The sequence below is a fragment of the Oryx dammah genome, unplaced genomic scaffold (assembly GCF_014754425.2).
Source record: "Oryx dammah isolate SB20612 unplaced genomic scaffold, SCBI_Odam_1.1 HiC_scaffold_4, whole genome shotgun sequence".
Classification (NCBI taxonomy): Eukaryota; Metazoa; Chordata; class Mammalia; order Artiodactyla; family Bovidae; genus Oryx; species Oryx dammah.
In genome coordinates, this window is record NW_024070188.1 from 28,378,729 (window position 1) to 28,395,249 (window position 16,521).

General features: G+C 39.7%; 1 protein-coding gene across 1 annotated transcript in view; it reads right to left on the reverse strand.

The window, feature by feature from the left end:
• Positions 1-16,521, reverse strand: part of LOC120862521 — a 196,948-nt gene that overhangs the window by 80,437 nt on the left and 99,990 nt on the right. The window contains exons 21-26 of the mRNA XM_040238532.1: positions 13,741-13,896; positions 11,429-11,522; positions 10,623-10,760; positions 3,742-3,896; positions 2,518-2,629; positions 767-816 (exon numbers count right to left, since the gene is read on the reverse strand). Coding sequence (XP_040094466.1) covers positions 767-816; positions 2,518-2,629; positions 3,742-3,896; positions 10,623-10,760; positions 11,429-11,522; positions 13,741-13,896 — 705 coding nt within the window. The remainder of the gene's footprint in view (positions 1-766; positions 817-2,517; positions 2,630-3,741; positions 3,897-10,622; positions 10,761-11,428; positions 11,523-13,740; positions 13,897-16,521) is intronic.

Genomic DNA, 16,521 nt, shown 5'->3' on the forward strand with positions numbered 1-16,521 from the left:
TCATGGCAAATAGATGGGGAAACAGTGGAAACAGTGACAGACTATTTTCTTGGGCTCCAAAATCACTGCAGACGGTGACTGCAGCCATGAAATTAAAAGATGTTTGCTCCTTGAAAGAAAAGCTATGACCAACCTAGACAGCGTATTAAAAAGCAGAGACAACACTTTGCTGACAAAGGTCCATCTAGTCAAAACTGTGGTTTTTCCAGTAGTCATATGTGGATGTAAAAGTTGGACATAAAGGGGGATGAGCACTGAAGAATCAACACTTTTGAATTGTGATACTGGAGAAGACTCTCGAGAGTTCCTTGGACAGTATAGAGATCAAACCAGTCAATCCTAAAGGAAATCAACTCTGAATATTCATTGGAAGGACTGATGCTGAAGCTGAAACTCCAATACTTTGGCCACCTGATGCAAAAAGCTGACTCATTTGAAAAGACCCTGATGCTGGTAAAGATTGAGGGCAGGAGTAGACGGGGACGACAGAGGATGAGATGGTTGGATGGCATCACTGACTCAATGGACATGAGTTTAAGTAAACTCTGGGAAATGGTGAAGGACAGGGAAGCTTGGTGAAGGACTGTGCTGCATAGGGTTGCAAAGAGTTGGACATGACTTAGCGTCTGAACAACAATAGGACTGTTAAATAGGCTTATTTAAACACAAACCAGCTAACTAATTGTCCAGATTTCTACATAATACTGCTGTTTATTGAGTTCAGAGTCAGAAATCAGAATGTATAGTTTACATATATTATACTCACTTCTGGCAATATTCAACTATAACATCTCTCTTGACTTTCCCAATTTCATCCTGTAATAAAAGATAATGATAGTTTTCCTATTAGACAATTGGGTATAGGAATTCCCCAAGCTAATATATGTGCACAAACTTATAGTCAACTTAAAGTGGGAGTAGGTCACACCGTTGAGATGTTCTTTCTGAAGGTCAACCTATTGGGAGGTACTCTCCCTGTGGGTCTTTTCTACTCCTGCACATCTTGTGAGTACACCAAGAATTCAATGCCCTGACGACTTTTTACCTGAACCATTTCTCAGGGTTATGTTAGCAAAGAGCACTCTGGAGGGATGAGGTAATGTCTCCCTCCATGAAACAGAGCAAGTTTGCTATAATAGAGGTAGATTCCTAAACTCAATATTCTTCAACTGTGACACAAAACTGTACAACCTCGGCTCCTCCATGTTGCCCCTGTGGGACTTGGGAGGCAAAGGGAGATGACACAAACGTGAGGCTCATGATGCTGGCTCTGCTGTGAGTAACAAAGTTCTTTTTCTCTGACCTAAGAGTCTAGTGTTCTCTGTCAGCATCTTCAGAGCAGTAACAGGCTACCTTCTTAGCTTATAAGTAGGCTAAAATCCCAGACCTCGACAAAACTGACAAGTATCTTGCCTGAATCCTTTCTAACCTGATAGGCATTAGATATTCCTGAAGGGCAGTTAATGAGCTAATATATTTTCACTTGGTCAGTATTTTTTTTAATATTATAAAGAGTAATTTATGTATCAAAGTAATTTACTTAAGTACTTATCAGAAGGAGTCGTTTGCCCACATCATTGCTGAGCAGTAATCTAGAAGCCCTAGCTTCCATCATATCCAATTTGTAGAACTGAACTAGGTAAATTGAAGTCCTTCCTTTTCAGTCGTAAAAGAACAAAGCCTAGAGATTATAAACCTCGTCATTTCATTTCCAAATAACTATAGATTAGCCTAAGGACTTCCTCATCAAAGTAACGAGTAATGAAATAATATTCATAAAATTAAGCAACACTTTTAATGGACTAATGGTTTAAATTTTATGGAAAAGGAAATGCCACCCCAAGGGTTGCTGCTGCTGCTGCTAAGTCGCTTCAGTCGTGTCTGACTCTGTGCGACCCCATAGACGGCAGCCCACCAGGCTTCTCCATCCCTGGGATTCTCCAGGCAAGAACACTGGAGTGGGTTGCCATTTCCTTCGCCAATGCATGAAAGTGAAAAATGAAAGTGAAGTCGCCCAGTCATGTCCGACTCTTAGCGACCCCATGAACTACAGCCTACCAGGCTCCTCCGTCCATGGATTTTCCAAAGGTTAGGTTAGTATAAAACCCTTAAATGCAAACATGGTGGTAGTGTCTGAAAAACATAGTGGTGATGTCATCAACCTAACAGGTGAATTATAGATGGCAAATGCCCTTGGTTACCTTGTCTAAACCTAAGCACCTGTGGGTCACTCAGGAACCATCAAATGTTTCCAAGTAGGTACTGAAACTCTTTCTGTTTAGAAAGTGACAAAGCATAATGTGCCCTTGTGAAAATGTACATATCTTAAAAAGTAGACTGCAATTAGCTTGACTTCCTTCCTTTCTATTTCGTATTGAACTCTCTTTTTCAGTTCTTTATATTTTCAATGGTTTTACCCAAATAGGCTGAAAGCAACAGGTTCCAAGTTAAGGATTCTTACTTGCTCAAATGTAAAAGATGATGAGATCTTTAGGGAGCCCTTCTTACTATACTCACAAGGTTTTTCATTCTGTCAGCCATGGCTTGTTTCCTGAGGAGGAAGGCGTTCAGCATCATGTCCCGCAGCCCCACCTTTTCTAGTTGAATAGACACGAAAGCTTCCGGAGCCCTGACGAGTGAACAGAGGCATGTGAGCCCAAGGCAGGAGATGAGTGCCCATACAACAAGAGGACAACTTGAGAACTCTCTGACAGGAGCACCTGGGGCTGCAAACTGGGCACTGCAGCAGGAGAGCAGGTATCTCTGCTTCTGTGGTCCTCACCTGCTTCAAGTGTTTCTCTTATATTCACTGGGCATGCTGCTGTGTCACCATCCTTGTTGGGGACCACAGTGTGCCTAAAGCATGCACCAGCAGTCCCTCCCCACTCCCAAACTCCATAGCCCAACCCAGTGTTTATACTCCCAGTGTCCCTTTGTACCTTCCTGTTCTGAACTGTAGGGGTCCCTGGACTGATGTGGCCTTAAGGGTCCTCTTGACTAGACACATTGGTCTTAAATCTCCCATCCACACACTGGAAGTGTGGACTTAGGACACTTGAACTCTGGCCATGTGTCAGATTAATGGCATCTTGAGGAGTAGAGAAGCTTTGCTTGTCATTTTCTTTTTCATTCTAAATTTGCCAGGATTAGACTAGAGTGTCATTGGTATGCCTCAGTTATTCAGAGTATTCGTAATTATTACAGAATACAAATCTCTCTCTTTGTCACAGTGAGATGTGATCAGGATATAACAGGATGTCCCTAGTTTATAGTAGAGGCCCTGCCTCTCTGACAGTTACCGTTCTATTATTCTCAGCAATGGAAAAACCCGTGGTAGGATAGTGAGGGTAGTTCTGTACTTTTCTGTTTAAAACAGAAGTGGAAAACTTGGACATGCTCATACTTTTCTTCCTTATGTTCTACCTTCTTTGGAGTTTGAAAAGTAGAGAGGGAAGGAGGGGATGACAGGAAGAGAAAGATAAAGGAAAAGAGGGAGAAGAGAAAAGAGGTTGAAATTGGGAACTATTGACTCTCCTTCATAGACTGGAGCATATTAGAAGAAGCTAAGCCTTCTTAGTTGTTCATACAATGTTTTCAGACAAGGTCTTAAAATTTTTAACACATGCTGGTCACTCTGGGAGTTTAGGCATCCTTCAATCCCATAATACTTGTATTAAATAACTTAAAAGAGGATACTTTTGTTATTATAAACAACCGCCCACTGCTACCCCCGTGCAGTACCTTTTGGTAGCCTGGAATCTTTTTGAAGGATGAGTAAGAGCATCTGAGACTTTTGGAATTGGGGCTAACAGCATGCCTTCTATGCCATTCACAATTCTGGAATTTCTTCTGGTTGGACCCACTTCACTATGATTTCTCAGACCAGAACTTATTTCCTACAATATTTCAAACCAAAGTGAATTAAATTTGCTGAATTTGTAAGTCTTGTGGTGCTGACAGTAAAATTATCTAACAGCTATAACTGATCCCAAATACATGTAAATGGCTGGGCACCCTAGGGGTGAGAGAGAGTAGAAGGGAGAGAAGAAAAGAGAAGAAGTAAGGGAGCGCATGGAAGAGATACCAGTTTGTACAATGAAAGGGTGAGGCACTAAGTGTGACTATTTCCAGAACAGAGTTGTCTAAAGTGCTCTCAGAAAAAATTTCTCCATCTTACAAGGTGGCTAGTTGGAGTGCTTTGTATAGGGGCCTCTCAAGAAATACAGCTGATGAACTTCAGGGTACAAGATCTGAAAAATCATCTCAGGGTGCCCTTCTGGTACAACCTAAGCAGATGGAGGTGGGCCGTATATGCTGTCCTGTACAATGTAATAATGAATGAGGGAGAGGAGGAAGGATGGTGGGGAAGAATGGGAAGAAAAAACAGGGAAATCTGCATCTTCCAATATTCCTATTATTTAGGGAGGATAAATACAAGGAAAGAGAGATGGGATTCTTTTACATTTTTCTAAAATACTAAAAGAAAAACATTAAGCCTTCAAAGGAAAGCCCATTCTTTTTCAAAGAAAGAAGGTTTTCCACAGCTGAATTACTGAAGGAAAGGAAAATGAGGCAAAAGAAAAAAATCTTGAGTTAAAAAGTCTAAAGTTTCCATCTTGATTTTTTCTGAAGACTCTTGGGCTAGCCCAGTCTCCTAAAAATAGTAGAATATACCAGTTCAGAAAACACAAGGGGCCTTAGAAACGATATGAGTGAACTAAGAGGAAAGAAAAACAAGCTCTGTAATCAGAGCCCAGTGCTGACACTCAGCAGGTAGTCTTGGCTCTGTCCCTTAACCTATCAGCCTCCATCTCCGAAGGTTATTCAGAGCATTCCATGAGTCCAGGCTCATCCATCACTTAGCTTACCACCATGCCCGGACAACAGAAACTGCTAAATTGAACCCTTAATTTCTTGACTCCCTCAAGTGCATCGAAAATCCCAACCATGATGATCTTTTGTTTCTATCCTCAATTTCTTTTCCAGTCCCTTCCTACAAATATGATTACATCTATTTTATTCTTAATTCTCCTACACCTCAAGCTTCTTTTTAAATTCTGACCCAACTTCTTAAAGAGTTATGATGGACTAAATGTTTGTGTCTCCTCATAAATTCTTAGATTGAAGCCCTAACCCCCAATGTGATGGCATTTAGAAATGGGGCCTTTGGGAGGCAATTAGGGTTAGATGATGTCAAAGGGCAGGACCCTAATCTGATAGGGCTGGTAAAGCTGGTATAAGAAGAAGAAGAGACACCAGGACTTTCTTTCTGACTTGAGGACAGTGAGAATGTGGCCATCTGCAAGGAAGAGAACTGTTATTAGAAACTGACATGCTGGCTGCTTGATCTTGGACTTCTAGCCTCCAGAACTGTGAAAAAATAAATTTCTGTTGTTGAAGCTACCAGTCAATACTACCTTGGTATGGCTTCCCTAGCAGACTAATGCAGAAGCTGTAAATATTCTCTGCTTCTACATTTCTATCATTCTCTTACTTCTCTACTCTGGTAGTCTGGCTTTCACTCCATCCCCATTAGAATAGCTCTCTCAGAGTCAGCAATGAACTTCTGAGAATGTAAAATAGCCTAATTTCAATTCCTGCTCTTCTTGTTCTTCCCTCTACATTTAATTCAACTTCTTCCTTCTCCTCCTCCTAAAATATAATAGCTTTATTTAGGTATAATTGACATTCAGTAAACAACACACAAATATACAGTAAATTAAAGTATAAAGTAAATTAGATAAGTTTGGACATAAAAGTATACAACTGTGAAACCATTACTGCAATAAAAATAAAGACCATAGCCATCCCTCCTACCCAGCCCTCTTCCTCAAGCAACTACTGCTCTACTTTCTCCAACTATAGATTAGAACACACTTCCTAGAATCTTATATAAATGGAATTATGCAGTTATATATTCTTTTTTTTTGGTTTGGCTTCATCCATATTGTTGTATATGTCAACAACTTATTCCTTTGTATTGCTGAGCAATATTCCACTGTAAAATATACCACAATTTATTTATCTATTCACCTGGTGGTGGACATTTGGATTTTTTCCAGCTCTTAGCTGTTTTAAATAAAGCTGCTATAAACATTTACATATGTCTTTGGACAGACATGTGCTTTCATTTCTCTTAAGTAAACACCTAGGAGTGAAATGGCTGAATCATATGGTAAGTATATGTTTAACTTTCTAAGAAACTGCCAAGCTGTTTTGCAAGGTAACCAATTTGCATTCCCATCAGCAGTGTATGAGCTTCAGATCCTCCATGTCATGCCAAGATTCAGAATAGTTAGTTTAAATTTTAGCCATTCTAGTGTGTACGCAGGGGTTGCTCACTGGAGTTTAAATTGTATTTCTCTACTAATTAATGTTGTTGAACATTATTTACGTGTTTATCTGTCACCTGCTCATCTTCCTTGGTGACTCATTTCTTCTTGAAACACTCTCCACCTTTGGCTTGGACACAGTAACAATTTTATTACTGTATCAATTTTATTTTATTACACAGTAACAATTTTAGTAACAATTTTATTCTGTTTCTTTCCTTCCTTCCTTCCTCCTTTCCCTTCCTTTTACTTGTTCCCTCTCAAAGTCTCCATCATTTATTCTTCCTTACTATATCATTAGACTTCCTGTCCCACATCTGTAGAAGAGTATATAAATACACATACACACACACACACATATATAAAACTCACATGTATTACTATATATATTCATGTATTCATACACTGAAGCGACTTAGCAGCAGCAGCAGCAGTGCCTCTCTACCCCTCCTTGTGCTATGTCTTTTCAGGCTATTACTCTAAATGCCTTCCCACCCCTGTTCTATCTTTCTATTTGGTGACTTTCACCACTTACTTCCTGGAGGAATCTCAGGAAGTGACTTAAAAGCCTCTCAACCTGGAAAACCCCATTTATATCTGTTTTACATATTGGTATTCTTCATAAGATTCCATATGTCAACTATGCATGAAGACCACAGGTGGGGCCAAGCTGGGCATCCATTTTTACCTAGTACTCATTTGTCTTTTCATACTAGGCTTGAGCATCAGAAGGTCTTCTCGCCACTCAAAATGATCACATAGTCATCTCTGCCAGTCAAAACACTCATCCTTCAAGTTTTTCCAAATGTCCCCACTCTGTGCTGCCCTTTCTGGTTCCCCAGATGTGAGCTCTCTTTTTAAAAAATTCCTTCTATAGCTTGTTGAACCTCTATTATTCCTTGTATTTAAACCACTTATGAGCCTGTCCCCATTTTATACACCAGATATAATTTCTCTAGTATTCTTGCCTGGAGAATTCCATGGACAGAGAAGCCTGGCAGGCTACAGTCCATGGGGTCACAAAGAGTTGGACACAACTAAGTGACAAACACTTTCATTTTCACTTCATGAATCAGACTTCAGCGTTATCTGATGAGCCTAACTTAAAGTAGGTACTGAATTAAGACTTGAGGGGTTGAATTTTTAGAAATCAATATAACTTACTCTATCCCTATTTTCTACTTCAGTATTTGATTTCTATGGGAATTAGTATTTAGCAGTAGAAGTGAAGATTGAATATTCTTGCCATACTTATGAATGTATACTCTTTTATTAATGTAAAGAGTGAAAATACAGAAATGTGCTAAGGGATAAAATGTGGTAAGCTGTATAGAATTCATATATCAAGAATATAGATGCTGGGAAAGACTGAGGGCAGGAGGAGAAGCAGGAGAGAAGACGAAATGGTTGGATGGCATCACCGACTCTATGGACATGTGTTTGAGCAAACTCTTGGAGATAGTGAAGAACAGGGAAGCCTCAAGTGCTGCAGTCCATGGGGTCACAAAGAGTCGGATATGACTAAGGGACTGAACAACAACAATATACAATTCATAAGGCTTAGAGGATGTTTAAGACCATCTGGAAAGTTGACTTCCTAAAGTTATATTTAATTTTGCACCTAAATTATATTCACAAGTATATACACATAAGAGAGAACTATATAAAGTTGTTTTTGGAAATGGGGGGAAATCTCTGTGAATTAATTCAGAGTGATTTCTAGGATATACTGGTAAGTGGAAAAAAATGCCTTAGAGTATTATATACAGATAAAATCGAAAACCCCTTCATGATAAAATCATCAAAAAGCTATGAATAAAAGGGAGTGTCCTCAACTTGGTAAAAAAAGTTATCTAAGAAAAACTCATAGCTAACATCATATGTAATGGTTAAAGACTGAAAGCTTTCCTCCTAAGATAAGGAATAAGACAATAATATCCATTCTCACTGTTTCTATTCAACCTTGTACTACAGGGTCTAGCTAGGGCAATTGGACAAGAAAAAGTAATAAAAGGCATCCAGAATGAAAAGAGAATGTTAAATTTATCTCTATTTGCAGAAGACATAATCTTTTATATAGAAGATCCTAAGGAATTTACAAGCTCAGCAAGGTTGCAAGATAAAAGATCAATTGTATTTCTATAAATTAATAATGAACACTGAAAATGAAACTGACAATTCCATTTACAATAATATTAAAATAATAAAAATATTTTGGAATTAATTTAACAAGAGAAGTACAGAACCTGTACACTGAAAACTATAAAATATTGTTGAAAGAAATTAAAGAGTACATAAATGAAAAGACTTCCCATGTTCATGGGTCAGAAGATTTAATATTGTTAAGATGGTAATAGTATTCAAACTGATTTACAGGTTCAGTGCAATCCCTGTCAAAGTCCCAAATGGCTTTATTTTTTCAGAAAATGACAAGCTGATCCTAAAATTCATGTGAAAATGCAAAGGACCTGAAATAGCTAAAGCAATCTTGAAAAAGAACAAAGTTGGAAGACTTATACTTAATTTCAAAACTTATCACAACTCTACAGTTATCAAAACACAGTAGTACTGGCATGAAAACAAACATATAGACCAGTGGAATAGAATTAAGAGTCCAGAAATACACTGTTACATTTATGGTCTATTGATTTCTGTTAAGGGTGCCAGGACAATTCAATGGGGAAAGATGAGTCTTTTCAACAAATGGTACTGGAATAGCTGGATAACTACACTCAAAAGAATGAAACTGGATGCCCTATCTCATACTACATATAAAAATTAACTATAAATGAATCATAGACCTGAAAGTAAGAGCTATAACTACAGAACTTTTAGAAGAAAACATAGGAGTAAATTTTTGTGACTTTGGATTAAACAATGGTTTCTTAGATATTAATATAACACCAAAAGAACAAGTGAAAAAATAAAAATAGGTAAATTGGACACATCAAAATGAAAAACTTCTGTTTCAAAGAACATCATCAAAAAGTAAGAAGATGATCTTCATAATAAAAGAAACTATCATATACTTGATAAGGAACTTATATTCAGAATATGCAAATAACTCTTACAACTCAGCAACAAAAAAATTCAACTTTATAAAAGGGCAAAGGATTTGAATAGACATTTCTTTAACATATATATACAAATAGCCAATAAGCACATGGAAATATGTTCAATGTCATGTCATAAGTAATTAGAAAAATACAAATCAAAGCCACAAAGAGATATCTTTTTACCCTATTAGGGTGGCCAAAATTAAAAAGATAATAATAAATGTTAGCAAACTCAAAACATACATATGTCCTTAGAAAAACTTATACTTAAATGTTCATGGCAGTATTATTTATAATAGTCAAAAAGTAAAAACAACCCAAAGTCTGTCAGTTGATAAATGGATACATAAAATGTGGTATATACATATACTAGAATACTATTCATCAGTAAAAAACAAAACAAAAAGAAAATGAAGTACTGGTACTTGCTACGACATGGATGAAACTTGAAAACACTGTGCCTAAGTGAAAAAATTCTGACATAAAAGGCCAAATGTTGTATGATTCAATTGATATGAAATGTCTAGAATAGGGAAGTCTACAGAGACAGAAAGTGGATTACTGGTGGCTAGGAGATGAGGAAAGTGGAGGATGGGGATTGACTGCTAGTGGATACAGGATTTCTTTTTGAGAATGAGGAAATATTCTGGAATTAGATGGTAGTGAAGATGATATGATCCTGCAAATTATATGTTAAATGGGTGAATTTTATGTTATGTGAATTATATCTCAATAACACCTAAAAAGTTCAAGAGAATATCTTTTGTGTTACCTTTTGTGACAAAAAGAAGGGCAAATGTATGCTTACTTTTGCAAAAAGAAATACAGGAATGATAAAACAGAAAACAATGTAATCATCTGTCTACAAAGGGTAGGAGTGGAGGAATAGGCTATTTTCTGCTGGTTGATTCTAGCTGGTCAATATTACAGCATTACACACAATGGAAAAATTAAAATTATTAGCAAACTTCTGTAAATTAAGAGGCCCAGTAAGAATCTGATCATGTGTTACTATGTATTAGGAAAGGAGAAAGGGAGGGGAAGAGGGAAGGAAAGAAAATAAAAATATAGGGGGAAATGGTCAAAAAGGGAGAAAGGGAAGGAAGGAAATGGAAGGATGGGGAGAAAGCAAGTAGGGAGGCATGTCAAATTGAGGGAGGGGAAGGGGGATGGAGGGAGAATGGGGCAGCCTGACAGTAGCGGTAGCATGCCTCAGGCTTCTCTTACAGCTGACCTTGACATCAGCAGGACAGCTCCCACGAGGAGTGTGATAGCAGGATGCCTGCTGGACAGCCACCATTAAAGCATTCTTCTGAGTAGCCTGGCATGCTAGGGTCACTTGCATATTTTCCACTCCTGAATGGCACAAGAGCTAAAGGAAGAAAATGTAAAAGTAATCAGGAATTTCTCTCATACAGAAAGAGATTAGGTTGAGGGTGGGGATCACCACTCACTCAACATGTAAATTATATGGATCAAGCTTTTGGATTTGCTGAGACCCTTGCTCCTCTTCGACAAGCCTAAAGCTGGTTTCTCCCTAAGCAGTATTTCATCCTGTGAAGGCAGGCTCTAGGCCGAATTGCTCTGTATCTGGACACCATCAGGTTTCTCCAGTTGTCAGATGCAGGATGCATAGCCTCTGATGAACTAGCAAACATATGCTTAAAGGCAGGCTCTTGTAAAACTGCCAACATTAGATTAATGTTTAAAACATACACACACATATACAAACCTGCACATACACATACAGAAGCAAAGAAGTCCATCTGAGTGGCAGGGAAAAATAACACCAGGTTTGAAAATATCGCTGGACTGCCAGGGAAGTTCCAAAATGGGTTTCTTTTTAATACCAAGCAGAGGTTATCTCAAGAGGTATTACATATCAGACAAGAAAAGCCATCATCATTATTTATGAAGGTAGAACCTTTTCTTGTATATGAGATCAAACTAATATGAATTAAACATTATACTTTTTAAGGAATATGCAAACAAGTTGCTTAATTTTACTTTAGTTTCCTTTTTAGAAAAAAAAAAATTTACCTTAAGAATGGCTTCCTTTGTATAAAAACTAAATTTGCCAATTTGGTTATCATCCACTTCAGAGATAGCTAAGACAAGAGTAGCAGGAGAATATCTGCAAGAAGAAACATGAGGTTATTTTGATGTGCCATACAGTTAGCCAGGAGATGTCTGTTCTGGAGGGACAGAGTGACGAGATCAGCTCTGAAATACCAGTAGTAACAGCAAGGACAGATTGTGTACAAGACTTAGTATTTCCATCCAAAAGCTGAAGGGCTCCAGTGTCTTTGCAGTCCTTACTGGCCTCAATCTTCTTGCAGTTTGGTTGTGGTAACCATCTATCTCAGACTTTCTGAAATTCTTTTCTCATGATCACTATTCCTTTGCTCTCTTCCATATTTCCTCTTACCTTCTTGACCTCATTTGCACAGGCCCCTCACTGACTTGGCCCCATTTATTCACTTCCTCACTCTCTCCCATGGCTCCAACAATTGTCTAAATGGTCTTTGCAGCCATGTTTCTGTCTTGGGACATGGTCCTTCATTCATAACTATAAGACTTTGTCAAGTAATTGAATATCTAGGAATCTTGGTTTCTTCATCTGTAAATGGAAATACCACCTATCTTAATGGAAGTAATATGCATGAAAGTGCTTCTCAAAATGTAAGTCACTATGCTTACACTATGTAAGTCATGGTTGGACGGCATCACCGACTCAACGGACATGAGTTTAAACAAGCTCTGAGAGACAGTGAAGAACAGGGAAGCCTGGCGTGCTGCAGTCCATGAGGTCACAAAGAGTTGGATCTGATTTAGCGACTGAACAACAACAATAATGCTCATGTTTGGTATGTGTTGTAATGGCACTCCAAAGTGATAACTTGAAGGAATTAACACATAAAACAAATGCAAATTCAAGATACAAGTTCCTTGGATGTAAAACCTTCCCCTGGTAATTCAGAAAGTGCTTCAGATCTTGAAGGATCTCTGGGTCATCACTGGAAGGACCAGTCACCACTTGGCCAGGCCACAGAACATTCAGACAGTTTGTGTTGATGGGTTGATTCTAGCTGAACAAAAATATGGCCTATTTTCACAGCAGTGTAAAATAACAGCTCTGGCAGGAGGCCCTTGATGATCCAGAAAACAGCTTGGCTCCAGGTTGGGGACCTAGCCTCATTTGAGGCCCAATCACACTTCCTGCCTTCAGCTTCTGTGAGATATCTTTGTATCTTTACAATAAATCACCTTTTGCTTTAGGTTATATGACAGGATACAGCATGGGGGATTTTGCTTTCAGGGGACAAGTGGCAATGGCTGGAGACATTTTTGATCATCACAAATGAGGGAAAGCATACTGCTGACATGTGGTAAGTAGAGATTGGGGGTGTTATTAAACTACCTCTGATGTAAAGAACAGCCCTCTCCAAGAAACAGTTTTCCAGCCTCAAATTTCAAATTGCTGAGGTTGAGAAATCCACTCTGTGGTCCTAACCCCTTCATTCCAGCCTATGCTCTCTCCTTTAGCATACTGCTATACTTTGAGCAATGATACACAATAGCAAAGCAAAGGTGACCTTCCCTCCTTTAGAGTCAGCTCTGCCTTCCTTGGGGTGGGACTCATACCAGGAATCTCTAGGACAGAGCTAAGACCCTCAGGGGAAGACAGACAAGGAAAGAAGAGGGAGATGAGTTTAACCCTGACTTTGTATGGGGGGAAAAGATTCCCTTACCCCACTGAGTAGATTCTGGTCTGTTACTAGTAAGAGTGTTTTCTTTTGGGCAATGGGCTAAACCTATGGGGCATGAAAAAGAGGTCTCACTGGTTTGAGTTGGGTTCTTACACTGGCAAACAAAAGAGCCTGACAGATTGTCATACATGTTAGATACACATTGCATTAGAGTTTTGAGCAAACAGTTGCTAAAAACCTTGACTGACTTTTTCCTGGTCCCAGGGAAAGTAAGAGCAGGGACCTGGGCAGGGATCCATGATTCTTGCCCCATCAGACCAACCCTCACACCCCTTTCTATCGGGAAGCAACATGGTTGCCCTGGGCAGTTGCTGAGCCTAAGATTCCATCCATTTGAGCTCTCTAATCTGATTCTTCCATTTTTCAGTTACTCGATGTTTTTAATCAAATTATCCCCCTTGATTGAGATCTTATTTTTTCCCATCCTATTAAAAGGAAAACAAAATATTGACATCAAGGCAAATAGATTATAAAGGAGAGAGAGAGTTTAGAATGCAATTGCATTTGTGATGCTGATAGAAATTATTTTTCACTGCCATTCTACTGTTTCATTATTTTTACTTTGACTCTCTCAAGGCTCACCTGTCTATGCAATCACTGTCCTCCAGCAGAGAGGTTATAAAGACAGGAGGTGGATGGACCACCTTGTCCTTGTGTGATGCAGATTCAAAGTGAACAGGCCTCAGATACAAATGGAATTCCTCAAAACCCATCTCACATGCCAAATCCTTATAGAGACTAAACGAGAAAAAAAAAAAAGCCAAGAACATTTGCTGTTAATTTCCCCAAAAGGAAAGTAAGTGGCAAGAAAACCAAGGCATCTGAATAAGCATAAAAGCAAAAGTCAAAACAAAAGTAAGCCAAGTCCGATGTGAAATAAATGAGTCACAAAGGTTTTGAGTCTGCCCTCAGCTATGATGGTTAAAGATAGTAGTTAAGGTAGGAGGAGATATGCTTGGGTGCTTCCCCAGCTCTCATTTCCTGCAAGCTGGCTTCTGTCTTCCGAGTGCTCCTGAGGTCACCAGTATTGCTCTCAGTAGAAAGTTGACCATTTTTTTCTCAGAGATCCTCAGGGCTGGCCTGTCTGCTCCTTGAACCATTTTGTTCTCCTGAATCCAGGATCTCCATGCTTCTGCCTCATAACCACTCTGTCTTCACTGGCTTCTCCTTTTTTCCTTTTTTTTGAAGCAGCCTTCCCCCACCACCCAATGGCAACCCACTCCAGTATTCTTGCCTGGAGAATCCCATGGACAGAGGAGCCTGGCGGGCTACAGTCCATGGGGTCACAAAGAGTCGGACATGACTGAGCGACTTCACTTTCCTTCCCCCACCACCCATGCCATGCCATTGGCCTTGTTGGAGACCCTTCAGGACCCCATGCATGTTACCCAGATTGCTTGGGAGGGGACCCCCACCAGCCGCTCCCTCAGGCTGTTGATGACACAGTTGCTGATTGCTCTGATGGACCTCAAAGAGCTGCACTCATGCCATGCCAGGGCCCTGGCTGTGGGGGGGCGGGGGCCAAGCACCACTGCCCACATCCTGCCACTGCTGCTGCCACTGCTTTCTGGCTTCTCCTCTTCATTTTCAAATTCCTGGTGTTTCCTGGGGTTCCAAACCCAGTCCTCTTCTCACCTTCCCCATGCCCTCCTTGGGAAGTCTGTCATTCAACTCTCGGCCATTATCAACTCCCTTTTGTGTAAGAATCTGTGACCCCATCTCTGTCCTCCTTCAACTCTGAGCTCTACTCCCCCATGACTTGCAGCCAGGCTCCATTCAGATGTCGCTGTGGCATTTCAGCCTTTTGTGTTTAGAATTCCTTCCTTTCTTCTCTTATCCCCATTTAAACACATTTCTTCATCTTGAGAAGTTGGTACATTAAGGCTGAGTTCAAATGACACCTACATTAGTTTGCTAGGCTGCTGTGGAACAGTACCAAGAACTGGGGGTGGTGGTGCTTAAACAACAGAAATCTGTCTCAGTTCTGGAGGACAGAAGTCCAAGATCAAAGTGTCGCAGGGCTGGTTCCTTCTGAGGGTTCTGAGTGAAGGATCTGTTCTAGGTTCTCTCCTTGTCTTACAGATGTGCATCACATTCTTATGGCTTCACACCGTTTTTCTTCTGGATACATCTGTGTCCAAACCAGCTCTTCTTAGAAGGACACCAGATATACTCCAGGGCTCTCTATATTAGAGCCCACCCTAATAACTTCATTTTCTCTGTAAAAGACTCTATCTCCAAATAAGGTCACATTCTGAGGTACTAGGCCTTAGGGCTTGAACACTTGAATTGTGGAGGTACACAATCATCCCTAGGCCTTCTTCGGTGGAGCTTTCTCTGATTCACTTAGAAAGAATGAAATACTCCACTCCCTGTGCTCCCATAGTATTTTGTTCATATGACTAGAATAGCATATTAAACTTTATCAGGGGTAACTTTTACATTGTGAACTCCCTGAGAACAAGGATCAGAAATTATGAGGTGGTAGTATCATAGTGGTGAATATTATCTTGGCCCATAGTTTGATTTCTGCTTCTACTACTTTCTGGTTATGTGATCTTAGGAAAATTACTTTTCTGAGCCTCTACTTTCTTGGTGGTAAAATGTTTGCAAGCTATCATATCATAATATCATATCATAAGGACATCATTAATCTATTATAATATAAGAATATTTTGAGACTTAAATGAACTAATACATGGAAAGTTCCCAGTACAGACCCTGGACACAGTAGGCCCTAGATCATGGTTTATGGTGGATAATTGGACTCTCTGTGTCTTCAGGGACTCTCATGGGACAGAACACGAAACTCATATATGTTTGCAACAAATCCTCAAGTTCCATATTTTTCCCGTTTAGGGAACATGTTCACTTAAATGTCTTACCATCCTCTCATGCTCAAAGCCAAAACAGAACTCACCAAGCGTTCTCTCCCCCTACCTGTTGAACATTTCATACTTCCACCAGACCTGGATGCTATCACTGACTCATTCTTTCCTTTCTGAAGGCCCTCCACTGGTTCTTCTCTGCTATTCAACTTCATTCTATTTGAGCACTCAGTATCATTAGGTGCTTGATGAGGGTCAGTCTTTATACCCAATAGGATAGTATGGAAAACAACACGGACAGAGCTTTTACATTTAGGGAGCTTGCATTAGCAGGAAAACTAATAAACCAACATTAAGCACCTAATTAAAAGGCAAAGGCCGAATGGAGAAAAAGCCCAGGTGCTTACAGGAGAACCCAGACTAGCTGAGTAGTCAGAGAGGCCTGTGGGAGACCTGAGAAGAGAAACAGGGAGGGAGGGAAGGTGGAAAGGAGGTCATCATTTCAGTCATTTAGAAAGCTCACTCTGGCTACTCT